Source organism: Rhinatrema bivittatum, chromosome 17 (assembly GCF_901001135.1).
Source record: "Rhinatrema bivittatum chromosome 17, aRhiBiv1.1, whole genome shotgun sequence".
NCBI classification, from domain to species: domain Eukaryota; kingdom Metazoa; phylum Chordata; class Amphibia; order Gymnophiona; family Rhinatrematidae; genus Rhinatrema; species Rhinatrema bivittatum.
In genome coordinates, this window is record NC_042631.1 from 42,787,940 (window position 1) to 42,808,788 (window position 20,849).

Consider the following 20,849-nt stretch of genomic DNA (forward strand, 5'->3'; position numbering starts at 1 on the left):
GAGTTGGAGGCGGAAGATGTTAGATAAAAGGCTCTTGGCATTAGAGAAACAGTTGAGGCAGGATAAATTATTGTTTGCTCCTTCTCCTATGCCTATTCATTGAACAGCTTTGCTGTTCTCCCAATTGGCATTGAATTCTCTTTTGCATCAGAGAGTCCACAAATATATATTCAAAATTCTAACCATAGTGCACAAGTCCATCCACTCGCACAATTCCAATTGGTTGGATGAACCCTTTCGTCCTATACGCACTGAACGACCCACTCGCACTGTCAACAAAGGCACCCTCTCCATTCCCCCATTGAAAAAAGCCCACCTCTCCTCTACTAGGGACCGTGCACTATCCATTGCAGGCCCTAAACAATGGAACACCCTCCCTACCACTCTCAGGCTAGAGCCATGTTACGCCAAGTTCAGAAAAAAACTTAAAACATGGCTCTTCCGACAAGCCTACCCTGATTAAGTACACCGACTTCTGCAAGTATCTTGCCTACGCCTTGTATATTCCTGTAAATAGTCCGTTGCAGTTTTTATTTATTGCTTTAATTCCTCCACCTCCTGCTCTTTGTATACTCCTCCTTGTTCGCCCTCCCTGTTCATTGTAATTTCTACCTTTAAAGTTACATTGTAAACCGGTATGATGTATGCATACTAATACCGGTATATAAAAGTTTTTTAAATAAATAAATAAAATAAAATTATAAATACCAACTGTTTAAATTTGGGGATAACTGAGGTAAGCTGCTGGGCTGGCTTCCTTAGTTAAATGTAGAGTGGGTATTTATCATGTCGCTGCAATCTGGAATACTTAGTGTAAGGTAGTCCAATCTGCTCCTGATATACACACAGTATTCCCAGATTTCTTTCAATCTTTGTATACTGGAGAGAAGGGAAACTTGTGGGCTAGGGAACAGTTTTTTCGAGGCCTTCCCTTGCCTAGGTTAACTCCCTAACTCCCTCTTTCTTTTGACACTTGAACCCCTTTGCAGTCTGTGAAGGAGGAGGATAGGATAGCTGGTATTCCAATCCATTTATTTTATTTATTTCAAAATTTATTTATTTATTTATTTATTTATTTATTTATTTATATTCCACATTTCGCAGCGCTTCAAAGTGGATTACATTCAGGTACTGTAAGTATTTCCCTGTCCCCAGAGGGCTTGTTTGTATACCGCTTTTACAAAATAAAATTGGTCAAAACTGTTCAATTGGGACTCAGGTCTTTAAAATTGTGGCTTTTGCTAACGACCTGTTAGTCCATTTATCTCAGCCATTGGAGTCTTTGGCTGTGGTGCTTAGAGTAATGTCTGCTTATGGATTCTTCTCAGGCTTTAAACTTAATATGGAAACGTCGGAGGCTTTGGCCTTGATGCCCAAGAGCAATCTCTATGGGAGAATGCATTTCCATTGAAATGGGCTATTGGTTCTTTTGTTTCTTTAGGGATTTTTCTTAATTTTCTTACTTTGAATTTGGATCACATCTATGATCTGAATGTCAAGCCTCTGTTGAAGGGAATGAAAAACAAGTTTTTACAATGGAATTCTTTGCCACTGCTGGTGTCTGGGCGGGATAATCTTTTTAAGATGATGCTTTGGCCTCAGTGGCTCTATGTGTTACAAGCATTGCCAATTCTTTTGCAGAAATGGACATGCAAAGTTATCTGTCTAAATGAATACCCGTCTATATTGAGAACTGAATGTAGCTAAATTCTAGCCACATAAATTGGGTGCATTCCAGGGGCAGGCGGGAGGCGTTTCCAGGTTGAGCAGAGTTAGCCACATAATCTCTAGGCTACTCCTCCACTGTGCTCTTGTTGAGCAGCAGGTGTTGAAGGTGCTGGTGGTAGTGCACTTCCCCTTCTCCTCTTGGCATAGCTTCAGACTCCTTGTGGAGGCAATCAACTGTGCTATTCCCTGCCTCTTCTCCCTGCCAGCTTGGGCCTCTTGAGGGCATGGGATTAGGCAGCAGGATCCTTAGAGCAAAGCTCCTCAGAAGTGAGGTCGGCCTGCTCTGTTTCTCAGCAGTTGCTCTTTGGTTGCTTCCCTTCTAGGGGACCCCGCCCCCCCTGTGATGGTTTCGTGAACTCCTAGGGGCCCACAGATCCCAGGTTGGAAACTACTGGCCTAGTGGTGAGAGTAGCAGGCTACAAACAAGGGAAGTCAGGGCTCAGAATCCACTGACACTCCTTGTGGCTTTGAACAAGCCACTTTATCCTTCATTGCCTCAGATACAAACAAGGAAGATAACTTTCAAACAACTCCCATGCAGCATATGGCCACATGGAGATCTAGTACAATGTTTTATAACCTGTGCAAATCAGGTACGTGCAGATTATAAAATACATGTATGTTCACCCCCCCAACATACGCACGTATATTTGGTTACGCATGAATACCTGCAATGAATTGAAAACACATTCTTCTCCTACTATTTTATAAACAAACATGCATATATTTTATAAATGAAAAAGTATAACTTGCATAGAACCCTGATTTACAAATGGAAGTGGGGATATTTTAAAATAAGCGTGCGTAATTGAAATCACCAGTTTGCCGATATTTCCACCAGTTCACCCGATCCTTCTCCAGGTCACCAAGACCCTCTCAGTTCTTCACCCTGAACTACCTGCAGTTCACCCAGTCCACCCACCTAACCAATAGCAGATAACAGATGAGTCTGCTATCAATTGCACAAGATAATTAGCAGGTTTAAAATTGCATGAATCAGTTGTTAAATGTACTCATGTAAATCTCTTATAAAATAGCAACTTATGCATGTACCCCATCCTGGAATGTGCTAGACTGCCCTTATTTGTGCATGTAAATGTGCTCGCAAGACCATATATATGTGAGTACAAGCTACTTGTGCACGTGCATGCTAATTTTACACACACAACTCTTTTGAGAATTCACCCCTTAGACTGGATAGGGGGAAATACCTATTGTAATTGAATGTAATCCACTTTGAAGTAGCTGACTAATCACAAAAGGGGGAATATAAATCAAATTAGCGTTCCCATATTATTTGAGTGATTCCCAAAATCCTTTCGATTAAAATCAGGATCTTTATCCCAACTTTATATATTACTGAGTACCGAGTGATCGTCAGAAGCTTTCATTTCCATTATAATAATCATTTCCTTTGTGATGGACTGTGATGTTACAAGTTGGATTATAACGTTTGATGAGCATAAAAGAATGAGAGCAAACTCTTACACTGTCGTACACATAGGTTGACCTTGAATTTTTTTCCTGTGCAGTGCAAAGACCCCATACTACAGTTTTGGGCTGCTGATAGACAAAAATGATGCCTATGTCAAGATGTATTCCAAAGCAGGGCTGGTCCTGATGTGGAACCAAGAAGACGCAGTTATGGTAAGTAGTGCCGCATATATGTAAAGCTTGTTCTGCTGCTGTACTAGTGACGTGTGATAATAGCAGTGATTCTTCACCAGCGAGATAGTTTCCGGTTTTCTGTTCATCAAGCCAATCCTGTCTCATTTGGCTTTTATAAAAATGTAATTCCTGTACATTCTGGGCGTTGTGGTTCTGGTTGTCTTACTGGAAAGCAAGATAAGGAGGTCAATATCCAAAACTTTTTAGATGGATGGCTCACAAGTTATTCATCTAAATGCAAGTTTTTGAAGTGTCAGCTTTCATTGTAACTGTTCAGCAGCTGGCATTCCAGGACGGCGGCAACTGGCTGAACAGTTACGATGATAGCTTTCGCTTCCAGTATGGCTGCTAAGAGTTACGCTGAAAGCACCCGGGATTGCAACAATCCTAGGCCACATAAGGGGGATTTTCAGGTACTGGGTTGATGGGAGGGTGAGGTTTGGAGGGTAGAGACATTGCTCAATTTTTCCCGGGTAGAAAGATAATGGGGCGAATAAGCAGATGGAATAGGAAGAAAAAGATTAGGAGATGAAACCTGTGGTCTTCCAAGTGAGGTGTGCATTAGAAAAGATCGAAACCAAAACCTGAGATTTTGGTTTTGAGGGGGGGGGGGGGGGGGGGCAGGAGTAAGATTTCAGCCAGCAATGGGTTTGTTACAATTGAGGTAGGGGATGGGAATCAGCTATCTGGTTAAGTGGCTGATTATTTGGCCACAGATAGCTGGATAACTTTAGACCTGTTTGGAAGCAGGCCAAAAATTAGCTGGCTAACTTAGCCAGGTAAAACTGAAATCTTCCTAAATTAGCCAGATAACTTAAACATGCCCCAGAATACCTCTGCCCCAGAATGACCCCAGATTACAAGCTGCTGAAGTTATGATGATAGCAGCCACACTGGAAGCGAAAGCTAACGGCTACACTGGAAGCACCTGGAATCACAGCACACTGCAATCTCTGACCATGTGAGGGGTTATTTTCAGGTACTGGGTCGGTGGGAGGGCTTGAGTAGGGGATGGCAGCTTGGGGGGGGGGGGGCATTGGAGGGTGGAGATGTTGAACAATTTTTTCAGTTTTTTCCTGGGGGAGTGAGGTGATAGGCCTGGTAGGCCGGTGCCAAGATTTTGGTTTAGAAGGGGTTAAGTGGGCTATGGAGTGGAGGATTAGTCTTGTGGTTAGAGCAGTGAGCTACAAACCAGTGAAGCCATGGCAAGTCACTTCACCCTCCATTTTCTCAGGTACAAACTTAGACTGTGAGCCCTCTGGGAACAGGAAAATACCTGAATGTAGTCCACTTTTAAGTGGCTGAAAGGGGGAATGTTAAATAAATCTGATAATACTGCTGATAATACTGCTGATATCTACTGTCTCCTATCCCTGTGTTCACTCCCCCCCCCCCCCTTCTCCCATCAGCACTTTAGTTGTCACCCTTACTGCTTACTATCATTAGCATTCCTTGTGCACCCGAACTAAATCTCTAACATGGCTCACCCCTATCTCACCCCCTCAGTAACTTCACCCATCTACGCCCAGATACTACCATGGAAGCATACTCCATCCCACACATTCACTTTCCACTCTCCAGACGCCATCCCCTCAACATACTTTATCCCCCCCCACCCCGCAAATCCCTAATCCCCATTCTAATCTCCCCTCTGACTCAAATTCTTGGCCTTACCACTCTCTCCATAATTTTCTTCAATGCTCAATCCCTATCCAAAAAAACACCCATTCTTAATGACCTCCTCATCGACTGCAAGCCTGACATCTGCGCAGTTACAGAGACCTGGCTTAAAGAATCAGATACCGTCCTCATTAACCAACTCCCCACCTCCTCCTACGAATTCTTCTCTATCCACAGACCCAAAAAAAGAGGAGGAGGCCTCTTGCTAGCAGCCAAGAAATATCTAAAGCTCAAACCCATTCCCATAGCCACTCCGCCCAGGCTAGAAATAGGCCTCTTCAGGTCAGCCACCTTGCAAATCTGTTTGATATATGCCCCTCCCACATGCCTAGAAACTAACCCTTCTCCCCTAATCAAATTCATTGTTGATTGGATAAAACCCGACATCCCCACCTTCATCCTTGGAGACTTTAACCTCCATGTTGACTCTCTTCCTCAAACTGCGTCATGCGAATCCTTATTACAGTCTCTACACGCTTTAGGATTCCAACAAATCATAACATCCCCCACACACAAAGCCGGACACACTTTAGATCTAATGTTTGTCAATTCGGCTGTCCATGCCTCCAACCAACCTTCCTCCACCCCTATACCATGGTCTGACCACTTTCTGATAGAAGGCCTCTTCTCTATCAACACCCCTCCCCCCAGCAACAACAACAACAACAGTAAGACCATAACATTCAGAAAACCCTGCCCTAGTGCCGACCTAGCGAATGCTCTAGCCACCTCACTATCCAATTTAAATTGCTCAGATCCGGATACAGCTCTAGCGTCCTGGAATAACATCACAGGAGACATTGCCAATAAACTCTGTCCAGTCTCCAAAAAAGTTATAAGGAACTCCTCAAAACCCACCAAACCATGGTACACTCCAGAACTGAGAACCCTAAAATCTACTCTTAGGCAAAAGGAGAGACAATGGCGCAAAGACCAGACCCCTCAGAACTCTGCCATTTACAAATCAGCTCTGCACAGCTACAGACTCTCCACCCAAAAACATAAACGAGATTATTACGCTAAAAAAATCCATGACTACAGATTCAACCCCAAAATACTCTTTTCCTACGACTCAGGTCTTACCACTCCTATCCCTCCTACTACACCTGACTACGATGCCTCCACCAAATGCGAGGAACTAGCCAACTTCTTTGTCAATAAAATTGCAACTCTCCTAAAGAGATTCCCCCCCTCTTCGAACAGTCTCTCACACACCCTGCCTGTTCCCTCCTCCCCCACCCAAAACTCAATGCCCGCTCTTGACTTTACCTCCACCATAGAAATCCAAACCATATTCAAAAAGCTCAAACCCTCTTCCCATCCTGAAGACCTTATACCCTCCAAAGCACTACTAGCTATACCTAACGCAATAGTCAAATCCATAGCAGATATCATCAACTGCTCGATTGCGCACGGATCTGTCCCAGATGCACTCAAGCACACAGTAGTCAGACCCCTCCTCAAGAAACCCTCACTTGACCCTAAAGATCCCGCTAATTTCTGCCCAATCTCCAACCTCCCCTTCATTGCCAAGCTATTGGAAAGCGTTGTCAACTCCCAACTCATGAACTATCTGGAAGACCATCCACCCATCACAATTTGGTTTCCGGAAACACTTCAACACTGAATCCCTACTGCTCTCCCTTTCAGACCATCTCCTCCGGGGCATGGGTCAAGGCGACAGCTACCTCCTTGCCCTCCTCAACATTTCATCAGCCTTCGACACTATTAGCCACCATCATCTACTAACACGCCTGGAGCACATTGGCATCTCAGACCTGGCTCTCACCTGGTTTAAATCCTTCCTCTCAAACCAAAAGTTCTCCGTTAAAACCGGGAACTCCACATCCTCCCCACAGCCCCTCCAGCAGGGAATCCCCCAAGGCTCATCTCTCTCCTCCACCCTCTTCAACATTTACATCACCCCCCTCTGCCAACTCCTCTCTGATCTCAATCTTAAGTTCTACCTTTACGCTGATGATGTTCAGATCATCATCCCTATCCAGAACTCCATCTCCGATGCCCTAGAACATTGGGAGAAATGCCTCACAGCCATTAACTCCCTGCTCACTAACCTCCATCTTGCCCTCAATGCGAACAAAACTGAACTTCTACTCATCTCCCCTCACTCATCCTCCCCTTCTCTGCTATCTGATACTACCAAACTCCACCTCCTCTCAACACAACTATTTGTGAGGGACCTTGGAGTTCTCCTTGACCACCAACTAAGCATGAAGAACTACATAAATTCCATTCTCAAAACCTGCTTTTTCAAACTTAATGTGCTTAAAAAACTCAGACCCCTTCTACACACCCAAGACTTCCGTACAGTTATCCAGGCCACCATCTCATCCAAATTAGACTACTGTAATGCTCTACTCCTAGGGCTCCCGTACTCTTCCATTAAACCACTACAAATCGTGTAGTGAATGTAATAAAAGCTTCACTGAGAAGGGTGCCCTCATAAGTCACATGAGAATCCACACAGGGGAGCGACCATTCTCATGTAGTGAATGTAATAAAAGCTTCACTGAGAAGGGTGCCCTCACAAGTCACATGAAAATCCACACAGGGGAGCGACCATTCTCATGTACTGAATGTAGTAAAAGCTTCACTGTGAAGTGTGCCCTCATAAAACACATGAGAATCCATACAGGGGAGCGACCATTCTCATGTACTGAATGTAATAAAAGCTTCCCTGTGAAGAATGCCCTCACAAGTCACATGAGAATCCACACAGGTGAGGGACCATTCTCATGTAGTGAATGTAATAAAAGATTCACTGAGAAGCGTGCCCTCACAAATCACATGAGAATCCACACAGGGGAGCGACCATTCTCATGTAGTGAATGTAATAAAAGATTCACTGAGAAGGGTGCCCTCACACGTCACATGAGAATCCACACAGGGGAGCGACCATTCTCATGTAGTGAATGTAATAAAAGATTCACTGAGAAGGGTGCCCTCACAAGTCACATGAGAATCCACACAGGGGAGCGACCATTCTCATGTAGTGAATGTAATAAAAGCTTCACTGAGAAGGGTGCCCTCACAAGACACACGAGAATCCACACAGGGGAGCGACTATTCTCATAGAAAAGATAGAAATATAGAAATGACGGCAAAAAAAGACCAAATAGCCCTTCCAATCTGCCCAGCAAGCTCTCACACTTATTTTCCCATACTTATCTGTTTCACCAACTGCCAACTTGAGGGCCCTTGGTAACTGCTTGATTCCAATTTCCTGCCACCCCCTGCCATTGATGCAGAGAGTAATGTTGGAGTTGCATGAGTACCTTTTATGCAGAGAGTAATGTTGGAGTTGCAACAGTACTGTTGATGCAGAGAGTAATGTTGGATTTGCATCAGCCAACATAGTCAACTGATCTCCAACTACACCTTGGTTATCCATTCTATTGTTTTACATATGTAAATTAATAACCTATCCTTTCTCTTCCTTCTCATCCAAGTTCTTATCACCCTGTTATATGTAACTGCCTTTTCAGCACCTTGTTATAGTTATGTTTACTATGCACCCCTGTTTTATGTGAACCAGCATGATGTGACTGCTGTCTCGAATGCCGGTATATAAAAATTTGAAATAAATAAATAAATAAATGTTACAACATGCTACAGCGAGACTCATTGCAAACTCCCGTAAATATGACCACATCAACCCCATCCTTAGAGACCTACACTGGCTCCCCATAGCCTCTCGTATTGTCTACAAAACCCTCACCATAATGCATAAAGCAATTCACACCCACAACTCCAACTGGCTAGATTTCCCTTTCACAACTCCCCAGTCCAGTCGACCCACTAGAATGACCAAAAAAGGCACCCTAGTTGTGCCCTCCCTGAAAACAGCCCATCTTTCCTCTACATGTGACCGTGCACTCTCCATAGCAGGTCCAACTCATTGGAACACACTGCCACCTGACCTACGCCTCGAACCATGTATGAACAACTTCAAAAAGAAATTGAAAACATGGTTGTTCAAGCAAGCTTACCCAGAATAAAAGGCAAGCTTACCCAGAATAAAAGGCCACCACACCGTCTACTCTTTTCTCCTCATATTGAGGAACCATATTTTGTTATCCTCTCTCATCTCACATTGAGGAACCATGTTATTGTTATCATTTCTATTCTCTTCTACTTCTTGTTACCCCCTCCCAGTTTTGATTTCCCTGTTAAAATGTAATTTCCAAGCTTAACCCGTTTGCTGTAAACCGGCATGATGTCCACAACTAATGCCGGTATATAAAAATGTTTAAATAAATAAAAATAAATAAATAAAAATAAATAAATAAATCTCAATCAGCAACGGATTTGTTACATTCGGGAGTGGAATCCTATGGTGAGAAGCCCATCGTGATGTATTATTTTTTTGTACAGGAGTATCACTTAACTGGATATCTTTTGAAGATATCGGATTAAGTGGCTGGTTATTCAGCAACACAAGGCTGGATAACTTAAGACATAACCAGTCATATTCAAAAGCTGGCTGGTTAGTTTTAAAGTTATCCATCTAAAGGTAGCGTATAACTTTAATCGGGGATATTCAGTGGGACTACTTCCAAAAAGGGTTGGGCATAGTCATTCCTCTCTTATTTCCCATTCTCACATTCCCTTTGCAACGTCCACTTGATTTTCAGCAAGCATGCTCACATTCATCACCTCTGTATCTCTGATTTTCTTCATCGTCTCACTCTGCATCATCTGTTGCTCTCTGTCACGGAAATGATCTTTTCTAATGCACACCTCACTTGGTAGACCTCAGGGGCAGGTTTCATCTCCTAATCTTTTTCTTCCCATTCCATCTGCTTATTCGCCCCATTATCTTTCTAGGTACTTGTCATATATTGACCTCCTGATAAGTTCGCACCTCCTTTCTCACTGGCTTTGACTCCTAGCTTACCTTTTTTCTTGAACCATTTTCCCCTTCCCTTTTTCTTGGGGACTTTCACTTACACATTGATGACACCTCTAGTTCTTATACCTCAAAGTTGCTCATTTTAACCTCCTCATTTGACTTCCAAATATGCTACTCATCAGCGTGGCCGGTTCCTTGACCTAGTCTTTTCTTTCAGCCGTTCTCTCTCAAGCTTCTCTACTTCTATTCTTTCCCTTTCTGACTACCATCTGATAATTTCCACACTTAACCACCCTCCCCCATATTCTTGTCTAGTCATTCTCACCATCTTTAGAAATTAACAGGCTGTTGACCCTTGCCTCCTTTTCACTACTTTCTCATCTTTCCTCTACTACACGAGTATATTAGATTCTGCTAATAAGGAAGTTTCTTGCTTTAACACTATACTTCCCTCTTTTTTGGACACTCTGGCTCTACCCCTTGTTACATTTGGCAGTGCACAGGGGGTCCTGCAAACCTCCGCACTAACCCTCAGATCAGACCTACATCGTTGTCCCCCAGCACTGCCAGGCTGCCTCTCTCTCCGACATGGCAAGAGGCTGTGCCGTGACTTGGCAGGACGCCGACTACTGTGACAGGATGCTGCCGACGTCGCTTTGCCTTGCTCCTCCTAGGGCACACACGCATCTGACCTTCTCAGCTTTAAAAGAGAAAAGTCTGGAGGTGCCCTTTGATGACATCACTCTACAGCCTATAAAAGGCCTCTGCAGATGCTTCTCCAGTGCCTCAGCAGCAGGTCTCCCTACAGCCTTGTAGAGTGCCTCAGCATTCCCTGCCTGCATTCCTGGTCTTCATTCCTGGCTTCAGTTCCAGTGTCCTGTTCCTCAGTTCTTGGTCTTTATTACTTCATCAGTTCCTGTGGTCAGTCTTCTTCTTCTGTGTGCTTTGTCTCCTGTGTTGCTCCTCATCTCCCTGCTCTGCCTATCCATCCCGCCTTCCCTTGGACAGATTCTCTATGTTGATCTCAGTTTGTTTTCTGGATTTCTCTTCATTGCCGCCTGCTACTGACTACTGCCTGACCACTGGACCTTCCTTGAATGCCGCCTTCCACTGATCATTGTCTGACCACTGGACCTACCTTGAACGCCTCCAGCCTTGATCCAAGCTTGCCTTCAACTTCACCTGTACGCCCTGGCTTCTGCTAAAGATCTTCAGATCATCATCAGAGGGCCCCCACCTAAGACCTGCCAGCCTTGGCACCCAAAAGGCTCAACCTGAGGGGAATGTGGATGAAGCTCCAATTGGGCCTCTGCTTCTCCTGACTCCTCCAGGTTGCACCAACTCCACCTTGGTCACAACACTCCTCTAATTCTTTAAGCATACTAAACCCCAACCTTATCTTTTATCCAGAGTTCATTATTCTTGCACCCACTCTGCAAGCATCTCTGTCTAAAATCTCATTCCCATACTGACTTCATGCATTTCTGCTCATTTCCTTTCAGTCTGCTATTGCACTTGCAAGCAAGTCCATCCTCGATTCTAACTCTCGCCATCTCTTTATCACACTAACCTCTCTCCTCACACTGTCACCTACTATCCACACTATGGCTGACTTCTGCCATGAAAAGATTCATGAGATTAATTCTGATTTCTCCATCAAGCCTTTTCTCCTTTCCCCATTTCATTCCTTTCCCACTGTCCCCGCCACGGGACAAAAATCAGTAGAAAGGTCATTTTACCACTGTCTTTTTTTTTTATAGCATTGAAATTCCCCAGGAAAAATAAAATAAAAACTGAAAATAAAGGTCTCTAATTAAACAATACCTGTCCAAGTGTAGATCCACTATTTACCTTTCTCCATTGAGAAAACTGACTTTTTTTCTATCTTTTAACTAGTTACCAACCTCAATAAGTCATATCTTTTTTCCATGATATTTTTAGTTTTTGGAGTACTCTTTCATGTGGGACTTTATCAAATGCCTTCCGAAAATCCACATGCGTTAATGACTGGCTTATCATTTTTCCACAAACTTATCTAAAACTTCAAAGAATGCTAATAGATTAGTATGACTTCCCTTTGTTAACTCTATGCTTGCTGATCCCCATTGAGCTTTGTTTATTCATCTAACCAGTAATTTTGTTCTTAATAATAGTTATTGTCATCAGGCTCATTGATCTTTAGTTAGTCAAACCACCCCTGGAGTTCTTTTTGAAAACTGGTGTTAGTTTGTTACTCTCCAGTCCTTAGGTAAGGAGGCAGGTTTGAATGGCAGATTATCAATTACCAGTAGTAGGTCTGCAATTTCATATCTGAGTTCCTTTAAAACTCTGGATTAATACCTTTAGGTCCTGGTGATTTGTAACTATTTAATTTGTCAATTTGCTCTAGCATCTCTTCCAGATTCATAGTGATTTGATTCAATTCTTTTGTGTCATCCCTCAGAAAAAAAAACAGTTCAGATATGGGCATCTCCCCAAAATCCTCCTAAGTAAAGAATGAAGCAAATACTTCATTTACTTTATCTAAAGAGGCCTTCATTTTCAGTTTAAACTGATTTTCACGCTTAAATTCTTGGATTTTTCCAAAGGTGATATTCGATTTAAACCAATATTCGCCCTAATTTTAGGCTGATTACAAAGCTGTTGCAGAGCTGTAGCTGGCCTCCAGCCACTTCTGGAAGCCAGTGTGGGAGAAATCATATGCCCTTTCAAGTCCCGCCCATGCCCCCATCAGTGAAAGCACTCACCCTCCAGTGCTGCTGATGCCATGTTTCAAATTCCGCCTCCTCACTCCTCAAGCAGCCAAAGTGCCTACTGTCTGGTGCCGTAAATGCATTTGAAGCAGGCTCTCTTTACTGGAAGCGCATCTTGGCAAGCTCCCTGGCCCTGCACAAAAGCAGAATTGCTGAGTGGCAGAGCACAAAACCTCAGTAAGCATACTGCCAGTGAAAAGGTGGGGATGCTGCTGGGTGGGAGGGTGGGAGAACCTGTTTAATATTTTATCATCCTGGCTTCCGATCTCCAAAATAAATTCAAAAACTTAACCTGGAAAAATAATGTCTGATTTTCTCCAGTTGTTTTTGGCATCATAAACCGTGATAAATTCCCAGAAAAATTAAAGAACAATAAAAAACAAAAATGAAGGTCCCTGTTTATCTGCTATGGCTTTATCTGAGACTGATGCAGGTAAATTCCTCTCAAACTTCAGAAAATGAGATGACTGGGTTTTTTTTCTGACCAATTATTTCTCGTTATCTTTTTCTCAAATGCAGCTGGAGTTGAGCGCCAAGTTTAACAACCGTACCTGCGGCCTATGTGGGGATTACAATGGATATCCAACTTACAATGAGTTTATAGATAAAGGTAAGGGGGGTCAAACAGTGTTAGCTTTTAGATGTTTACATTTATGATGAATTCTGTAACAAATCCTTGATGGGAGGCATGCATGATGGAGGGGAGGGGCTCCTAGACGGAGCTCTGCTATGCTAGATAAATTACTATAACTGAGTGGTAATAATATTTTATCTTCCTTCTCACCTTTGGATATCATGATCCAAAAAAAGTCTACTTTCTGGAAAATACTAGGCTTGGACTCTGCATATTTGGATCTCAATCCACATGATCCAAAAACTGATTCTTCTTTAGAAGGTGACACTGTTCTTTGATATACACCATGCTTTCCTGTTGCAGGCATGCACTACGGCCCAATCACATTTGGAAACTTACAGAAGATTCAGAAGCCAAATGATGTATGCATAGATCCTGATGAGACACAGATTATACCTGTCTGCTCCCAGCATGTAAGTAATAAACTGCATACAACAAGGTGTTCAGTCAGGGACAGAATAAGTGAGAAAAGGTGTACTGACATGTGAAGTCCAGCCCTGGGACTGGTGCTCCATCTAGAATATGTATCATCACCACCAGTGATTCTGAAAGCAAGAGGGGCAAACTGCAGTTAGGTCACACACACAGCACCATCCCCCTTCCTTTCTGGATTGGGAATCAAAACTGTAGTAGTCATCAGATACCTTATATATCATGATAAAATATTTTGTAAGAATCCCACACTTTCTCTACACTGCGCCGAGTTGTTCTAGTAATAAAAAAAAGAAAGCCAGGATGTCACTCGTACCTCTGAAACTCTCTGGCTCCAAATTACTAGATTTCAGATTCTTAATGCAGGCACTCACAGCTCAGAAAATGTCCTTCATTACTTTTATTTAATTGCATTTGTTTGTTTTGTGTACGGTTTTAATAATCTGTCAGTTGTACAGGAATTATGATTGCATTGCAACAAACCTTGCGCACCTATGGTTAGCGAGGCATAAAGATACAATTATTATCATACTGGAGGTAATTTTCATCAGTCCGTGTAAGTCAGCCTATATACACTCATAAGTTATAAACTACGTGATGAGATCCATACAGTTTATAAAATAAAGCCCCGAAGGCATGCGTCAGTACATGCAGATTTTCATAATGCAGGGAATCACATTCTCTCAAAATCCTTTTTCTAATAGTATGTGCATAAACTTTACACATGTACAAAATAGCCCTCAGTTTATGCACGGAGGCAGGTATTTTATAAAGTGTACATGTACTCCACTTATGAAAATCCTTACTTGTGTGCTCGCTGACACCTCCACCTGTTCATTCATACTTCAACCAGTTTTCCCAGACCCTTCAACAATTCTAACCCAGTTCTCCCACCCAAAAACTGCAGACCAAAGACAAATGTGATGTGAGTTCCATGGCTCAATTTGCAGATGTAAAAGTGTGCATGTATGTTTAGTAGTGTGTGCACATATAGCACAAAATAGTGTGTGCACATATAGCACAAAATACGCCTGAACCCTGCCCCAGAACACTCTTAAAGTGCCCTTTTTCCCCATTTAAAATTCTAATATGCGCATTCTTCAGGTTTTTGAAAAATACTACCTACACAGGTGCATGCTACTTCCAATTTTAGGCACTGAAATCTTTTGAAAATTCACCCCTGTAAGTGACTACATCAAACATATTTAGCCTGTAGCTGAGGAAGTAAGGGAGAAAAATGATAACAGTTTGCTGGATTTTCAGCCCAGAATGAAGGCATAGGGCTGCCAGCTCACTCCAGACCTGGGTTTGTCCACATTATGACGAAACATGTAGTTTTGCTTTTCTTGGTGTGACTTAGTCGTCAAGACCAGTGTTGTGGTTTCAGTGGCCTCAGACACATCCTTTTCATGCATTAGTCTGTTTTTGCATGGCTAATTCTTGAATGCAGGACTGCTGTAGCTCTATCATTCTCTTTTCAACAATCTGAAGTTCAGGGTATCCTTATGGCCTGGTGCTGCCATTCGGAAACTGCTATCATTCCCAAGAAGGAGAATCTCTTGGACCTCCTAGCATTTTAACAGCAATCTTTTCACAGGTTTTAGAGGAAGCTGTGGTTTGCCTCCTTTGCAACTGGGCCACTATTCATCCTCATTGTAAGAATGACAGCATCATAGAAAGACCGTCACTCTCATAACTATGACGTTCATCTTTACGCTCTTGAATGTCCTCACCACTGTATGTCCCTGTAATCTACATCATTCTCTCTCTGAAACTGCGTGTTTTTACTCTCCTAAATATCAAAATTACCCCCATCAAAGAGTCACTGTTCAGTCACTCATTTGACTCACTGGTCTTAGATGGATGGGAAATACAGAGCACTAAGCCCCGGGCCATTACACTTGCCGCTCTGACGCAGATGTAGATTTTTACAGTAATACATAAAAGAGCCTGTAAATGCAATCAAATATGAGGAGACTTGATCCTATGGGGATTTGGAGCCTCCTTTTATCTTTCCATTGTTCTCACTTTCTTCAGCGTTCTGAGTGCGAGGAACTACTGACTCTGTCTGCATTCGATGACTGCAAGGCCCGTCTGAACCTAGAGACCTACATCCAGGCCTGCATGCAGGATATGTGCTCTTGTGAGAGGACTCAGGACTCCTTCTGCCTGTGCAGTACCATCTCCGAGTACTCCCGGCAGTGCTCCCATGCTGGCGGGCGCCCGCAGAACTGGAGGACAAAAGATTTCTGTCGTAAGTTTGGGTACGAAGGAAGGAATGGGGACAGTGAGGTGGTGTTTCAGTAAATGTGATTCCCCACGTCTTTCATCAGCTGTGGATCCACATAACAGAATGGCCAAATCCTTTAATATACAATGACTTGGACAGAGAGAGGAATCTGATTGGCTGGGACACTAATTGTATGTTAGCATTCATTGACACCGATATGAAAAATAGTTTCAATTTTTCTTTGTTTGTCCTTATTTCCTTGGTTTCTTGGTTAAATCAGCTATTTATTTATTTATTTATTTTTAGGTTTTTATATACCGGAAGTTCCTGTATACAATACATATCACTCCGGTTCACAATTAACAGAGAAAACTATCGCCGGGAAGGCGGTTTACATGGAACATACAAGGAACATGGAACATATCGAATAAACTATAATAAAGTACAATCTAATTTAAAACAACTGAAATAAACTTAGGAAATAACTTGGTACATGTAACTGAAGCAAGATGAACATTACATCTTGCTATAGCTATAGCTATAGCTATATAGCTATAGCAGTTGTTGTCTAACCAGTCCTCTGAAGCGCCATAGTTGGTCTGATTTATAGAGTACTCAGAATGAGTATATCTCAGATGTACAGTATATGTATATTCAGAATCAGCCTGGTTCTTAGACTCCATGTATGCAGATATCTTTCATGCATGTCTATTATGAGTAACCTGAAAACCAGTATGCTCCTGAGGACTAGTTCTAGTATACACGGTTTATTATTACCTCTTCCAGCCTTGTCATTGAATTCGGTGAGTGTGCCCTTCGATGTGCACAGGACTGTAAGCCTACGGTGAACCAGTCAAGCACCAAAATGCAATGCAATATACCTTCACAAGGGGAAAATCATGTTTTCAGTCGGTTATTGTCTCTGCAGTGTCTTGGCTTCTTTCTGCATATCTATCTGACTGCCCTTTGATGCCTATCAGGGAGATACTGTGGGAGCAACTCAGGAAAGAAAGAAAAATTCTCTTGGCATATGCTAAGTATGGGATTTCTGAGAAAATAACCTTTAATGCAAAAGTTATTTTTGCAATTTGAGTGTACATACTGCTAGATATTGGTACTATCCGGCCTGGGATGGCATAAGCTTCACTGTGCCAATGCAAAATCACAGTGCCAGAGAAGGGACAGTAGACAAATTGCTAGAATTGTCTTTGAAATTGTTTCTTATTATTTATTTTCAATTTACTATTCACCTTTCCACTATGGTGCTCAAGGTGACAAAGCAAACATTAATGCAGATCATATATCAAAGCTCAAGATAAAAATCATCAAAACAGTCATAAACCCACAGACAGAGAAATGAATCTAAAATAGTTCCTGCAAATTACCGTACAAAGTTTTCATGTATGTTGTGATGTAATTTTGTTCCTTGTTTTTGTTCTTACATCAAAACAGTCATGATATACTGTAAAACACATTTGTATTAATCTATACTCAGAGTTACATTTATCATCATCCTACAAGCTTTCAAAGTTAAAATAAAAAGTAAAAACAGAGGAGGTAAGAATAAATACATTCATAAAAGTTAGAACAAAATAAAATACCAACGTAAAAACAAGAACCATAACAACAAGAAGCAAGGAATCATTAAAAAACCAAGGGACTTTTAAGGTGTACATAATCTGATCAATGAGATATCAGAAAACAAAAAAATAAAAGACCTGCATGAAAACAAGAAACATAGGAGTAAGAATCAAGATATCATGCTTAGAAATGAGGCACTGTAATTAACAAATGCATTCTATGGTGATTCCCTAAGTAAAAGTCTATAGACAGCAGGCCCGGAGCTACTGGGTGTGCAAATCGTGCAATTGTATAGGGAAGCACACCTGGGAGGTGGCATTGGTGGAAGGGGCCCACTAAAGCTTTTGTGGCTGCTGGTGGAAGCAATCCCACCTTTGGCGGAAAAAGGGAGAGAGCGTGCAACTGCCAGTGGACCCGATCCCATCGGCACATGAAGAAAGGAGAGGCCCACGTGCCTGCCGATGCTCCCCATTCCACCAGTGGCAGGAGAAACTTGCATGCCACGCCTCAGGCCTGCATAATATGACCTGATCCAAGATCAGAAGAAGTGGGAGCCCATTCTGTGGCTTCTCCTTATGTGCCATTTCATGTTGTATGAGATGAGCATAGAGGTAGTGCCAGCCCCATGAGTTTGAATACCACAGAGACGGAAGACAAGGAAGAGTCACAGAAAGGGCTTCTACAGCTGCAGAAACACTTTTGCTATCCTCCCTCAACAAACGAGGTATGGGGCAGCATTACCAGAGGAGTAAGAGAGGCCCCAGTGAACCTGCCTGCATAAAAGATTATGAGTGAATGGAAGCCTGCCAGTGCTGTGTGTGTGAATGGAAACCTACCTGGAATGTGTGTGTGCATGTGAATGACAGCCCGCCTGGTTGGTTTTTTGTGTGTGAATGGGAGTTTGCCGTGGTTATAAGAATATAACATAAAAATATAAGATTTGCCATACTGGGTCAAACCAAAGGTCCATAAAGTCCAGTTTCCTGTTTCCAACAGTGGCCAATCCAAGTCACAACTGCCTGACAAGATCCCAAAAGGTAAACAGGTTCCATACTGCTTATCTCAGGGATAAGCATTGATTTTCCTCACATCACCCTAATTATGTATGTGTGACCATTATTAATGGTTGTGTAAGTGTGTGCCTAGGTTATGTGTGTGTGTGAATGAGAGCCTGCCTGGTTTGTGTATGTGTATAGGTATGTGTTTGTATGAATTGGAGCCTACCTGGGTTATGTGTGTGTGTGTGTGTGTGTGAATGGAAGTCTGCCTGGGTTGTGTAGGTATGCATGTCAGAGAGAGAGAGAATGGAGGTCTGCCTGGGTTGTGTGTGTGTGTGTGTGCATGCGTGTGTGTGTGTAAATGGGATCCTGCCTCCTGGTTGTGTGTGTGTGTGGGGGTGTGTAAATGGAAGTCTGCCTGGGGTATGTGTGTGTGTGTGTGTGGGTGTAAATTCGAGTCTGCCTTGTTGTGGGTGTATGGGTGTGAATGGGAGTCTACCTGGGTTGTGTGTGTTTGTGACAGAGAGAGAGAATGGAAGTCTGCCTGGGTTGTGTGTGTGTGACAGAGAAAGAGAGAGTCAATGGAAGTATGTCTGGGTTGTGAGTGTATGTGTAAATGGGATCCTGCCTGGTTGTGTGTGTATGTAAATGAGAGCCTGTCTGGTGGTGTGCAGGGGTGTATGATTGGGAACCTGCCTGGGTTCTGTTTGTGTTTGTGAATGAGATCCTCTCTGGATTGCATGTGTGTCTGGTAAACGAGAGCCTGCCTGGGTTGTATATGTATATGTGTGTGTGTGTGTGTATGAATGAGAGCCTGTCTGAATTGTGTATGCGTGTGTGAAAATGGGAGCCTTGCTCTGAGTGACTGGAAATCAAAAGATTTCAGAATCAGGGAGAGGGGTATTTTTCCATACCTCATTAGTTTTAATTATTGGGTGCTTGATGTGTCTGGCATTTTAAAATATTTTATTGCTGTTGAAAATGTTTTTTAACTTTTTATATGAGATCTTAATTATTGGATGTTATTCTGTTTGTCAGCTTTTTGGAAATATTCTTTTTATTTGTTATTGTTTGATGATTTATAATGACTGGTGATGTTTCTGTTTTTCCAGGGATGCATTGTATGCAGAGCCTGGCTTGTTACATTTTCCAGTTCAGTTTCTATTTATACTCTATGGTCTCTTTATTATGTATTTGGTGAGGGTCTGTCTGTGTAACTGAGGTGGGGTATTCTGCTAGCGTGTCATTTGTATGTTCTGCTTTCCTAATAGAGGGTGCTTTAGGTCCTTGTGTAGTATTTGCAGTGTTGCCTTTTCACAGAAAGGGTTGTTGCTTTTCAAGTGTTGGTAATAAGCAGTGTTTTAGAATGAGTTTACTTTATCATTATTGTCATCCAGTCGAGTTTACTCAAGGCTGTCCGAGGGCCAAACCCACACCTAACGTGTTATAATCTTGTTAATACCATATGGGTTCCAAGTATCTTTTTTTTTTCAGGGTTTTTCCGGGTGGCACCACAGCAGTGCATGCTTTTCTACAGGTTCCAGCTGTTGCCATTTTTACGTACTGGTAGATGGGACAGGAGTGCCTGAGGATCTCTCCTGCACAATTTAGGCATTTTGGACCTGTGTATGGGGTAGGATAGGTTCAGGGGTGTGTCGGTTTTGGAAAGTTTGGATTGCCGGAGGGAGCAGGGAAAGGGGGCCTGGTACAGAGCTTGAGGCTAATAGTTTCTATTTTATGTTGGTAATTGGGAAAACAGCAAAAGGTTTGTGTTAAAAAAAACCAGCACAAAGTGGTGGGAGGGGGGGGGGCAGTATAGTAATTATTCGCAGAGGGCAGATAATTGCTAGCACCGGCCCTGATAGACAAGACAATCTGTCAATGCACATTTTCATTTCAGCTAGTCACAGCTGCTTGCAGATTAAGAGATTTGCACACACCCAGTAAACAAGCAGCCCCCCCAGTGGAGTGAGTTTTGAGGGTGCCATGGGCAGTCCCTTCAGCTCCCTGCACATTCATGCGTATGATCCAGTGATTGCTGTCTCCAGCCCATAAGATGAAGCCAGAGAAGGAAATACAAGGTCCTACATAGAGGACACATGCACTTCCTACCGTTGTGATTACAGCATTCTTTTAAACATAAAGATGGGCTGATTCAGTTTTTGTGACTTGCGATTCACAAAGTGCAGTCCTCTTAGCTCCTGAATCGTGGTTTGTTCGGGTGGCCGCGAGATCATATGAAGAAGTTATAACCACAGTCTGTACTGGGGGC

General features: G+C 42.7%; 1 protein-coding gene across 1 annotated transcript in view; it reads left to right on the plus strand.

Annotated features, from left to right (window-relative positions):
• Positions 1-20,849, plus strand: part of MUC2 (mucin 2, oligomeric mucus/gel-forming) — a 198,292-nt gene that overhangs the window by 21,644 nt on the left and 155,799 nt on the right. The window contains exons 3-6 of the mRNA XM_029583115.1: positions 3,261-3,375; positions 13,222-13,312; positions 13,640-13,749; positions 15,806-16,022. Coding sequence (XP_029438975.1) covers positions 3,261-3,375; positions 13,222-13,312; positions 13,640-13,749; positions 15,806-16,022 — 533 coding nt within the window. The remainder of the gene's footprint in view (positions 1-3,260; positions 3,376-13,221; positions 13,313-13,639; positions 13,750-15,805; positions 16,023-20,849) is intronic.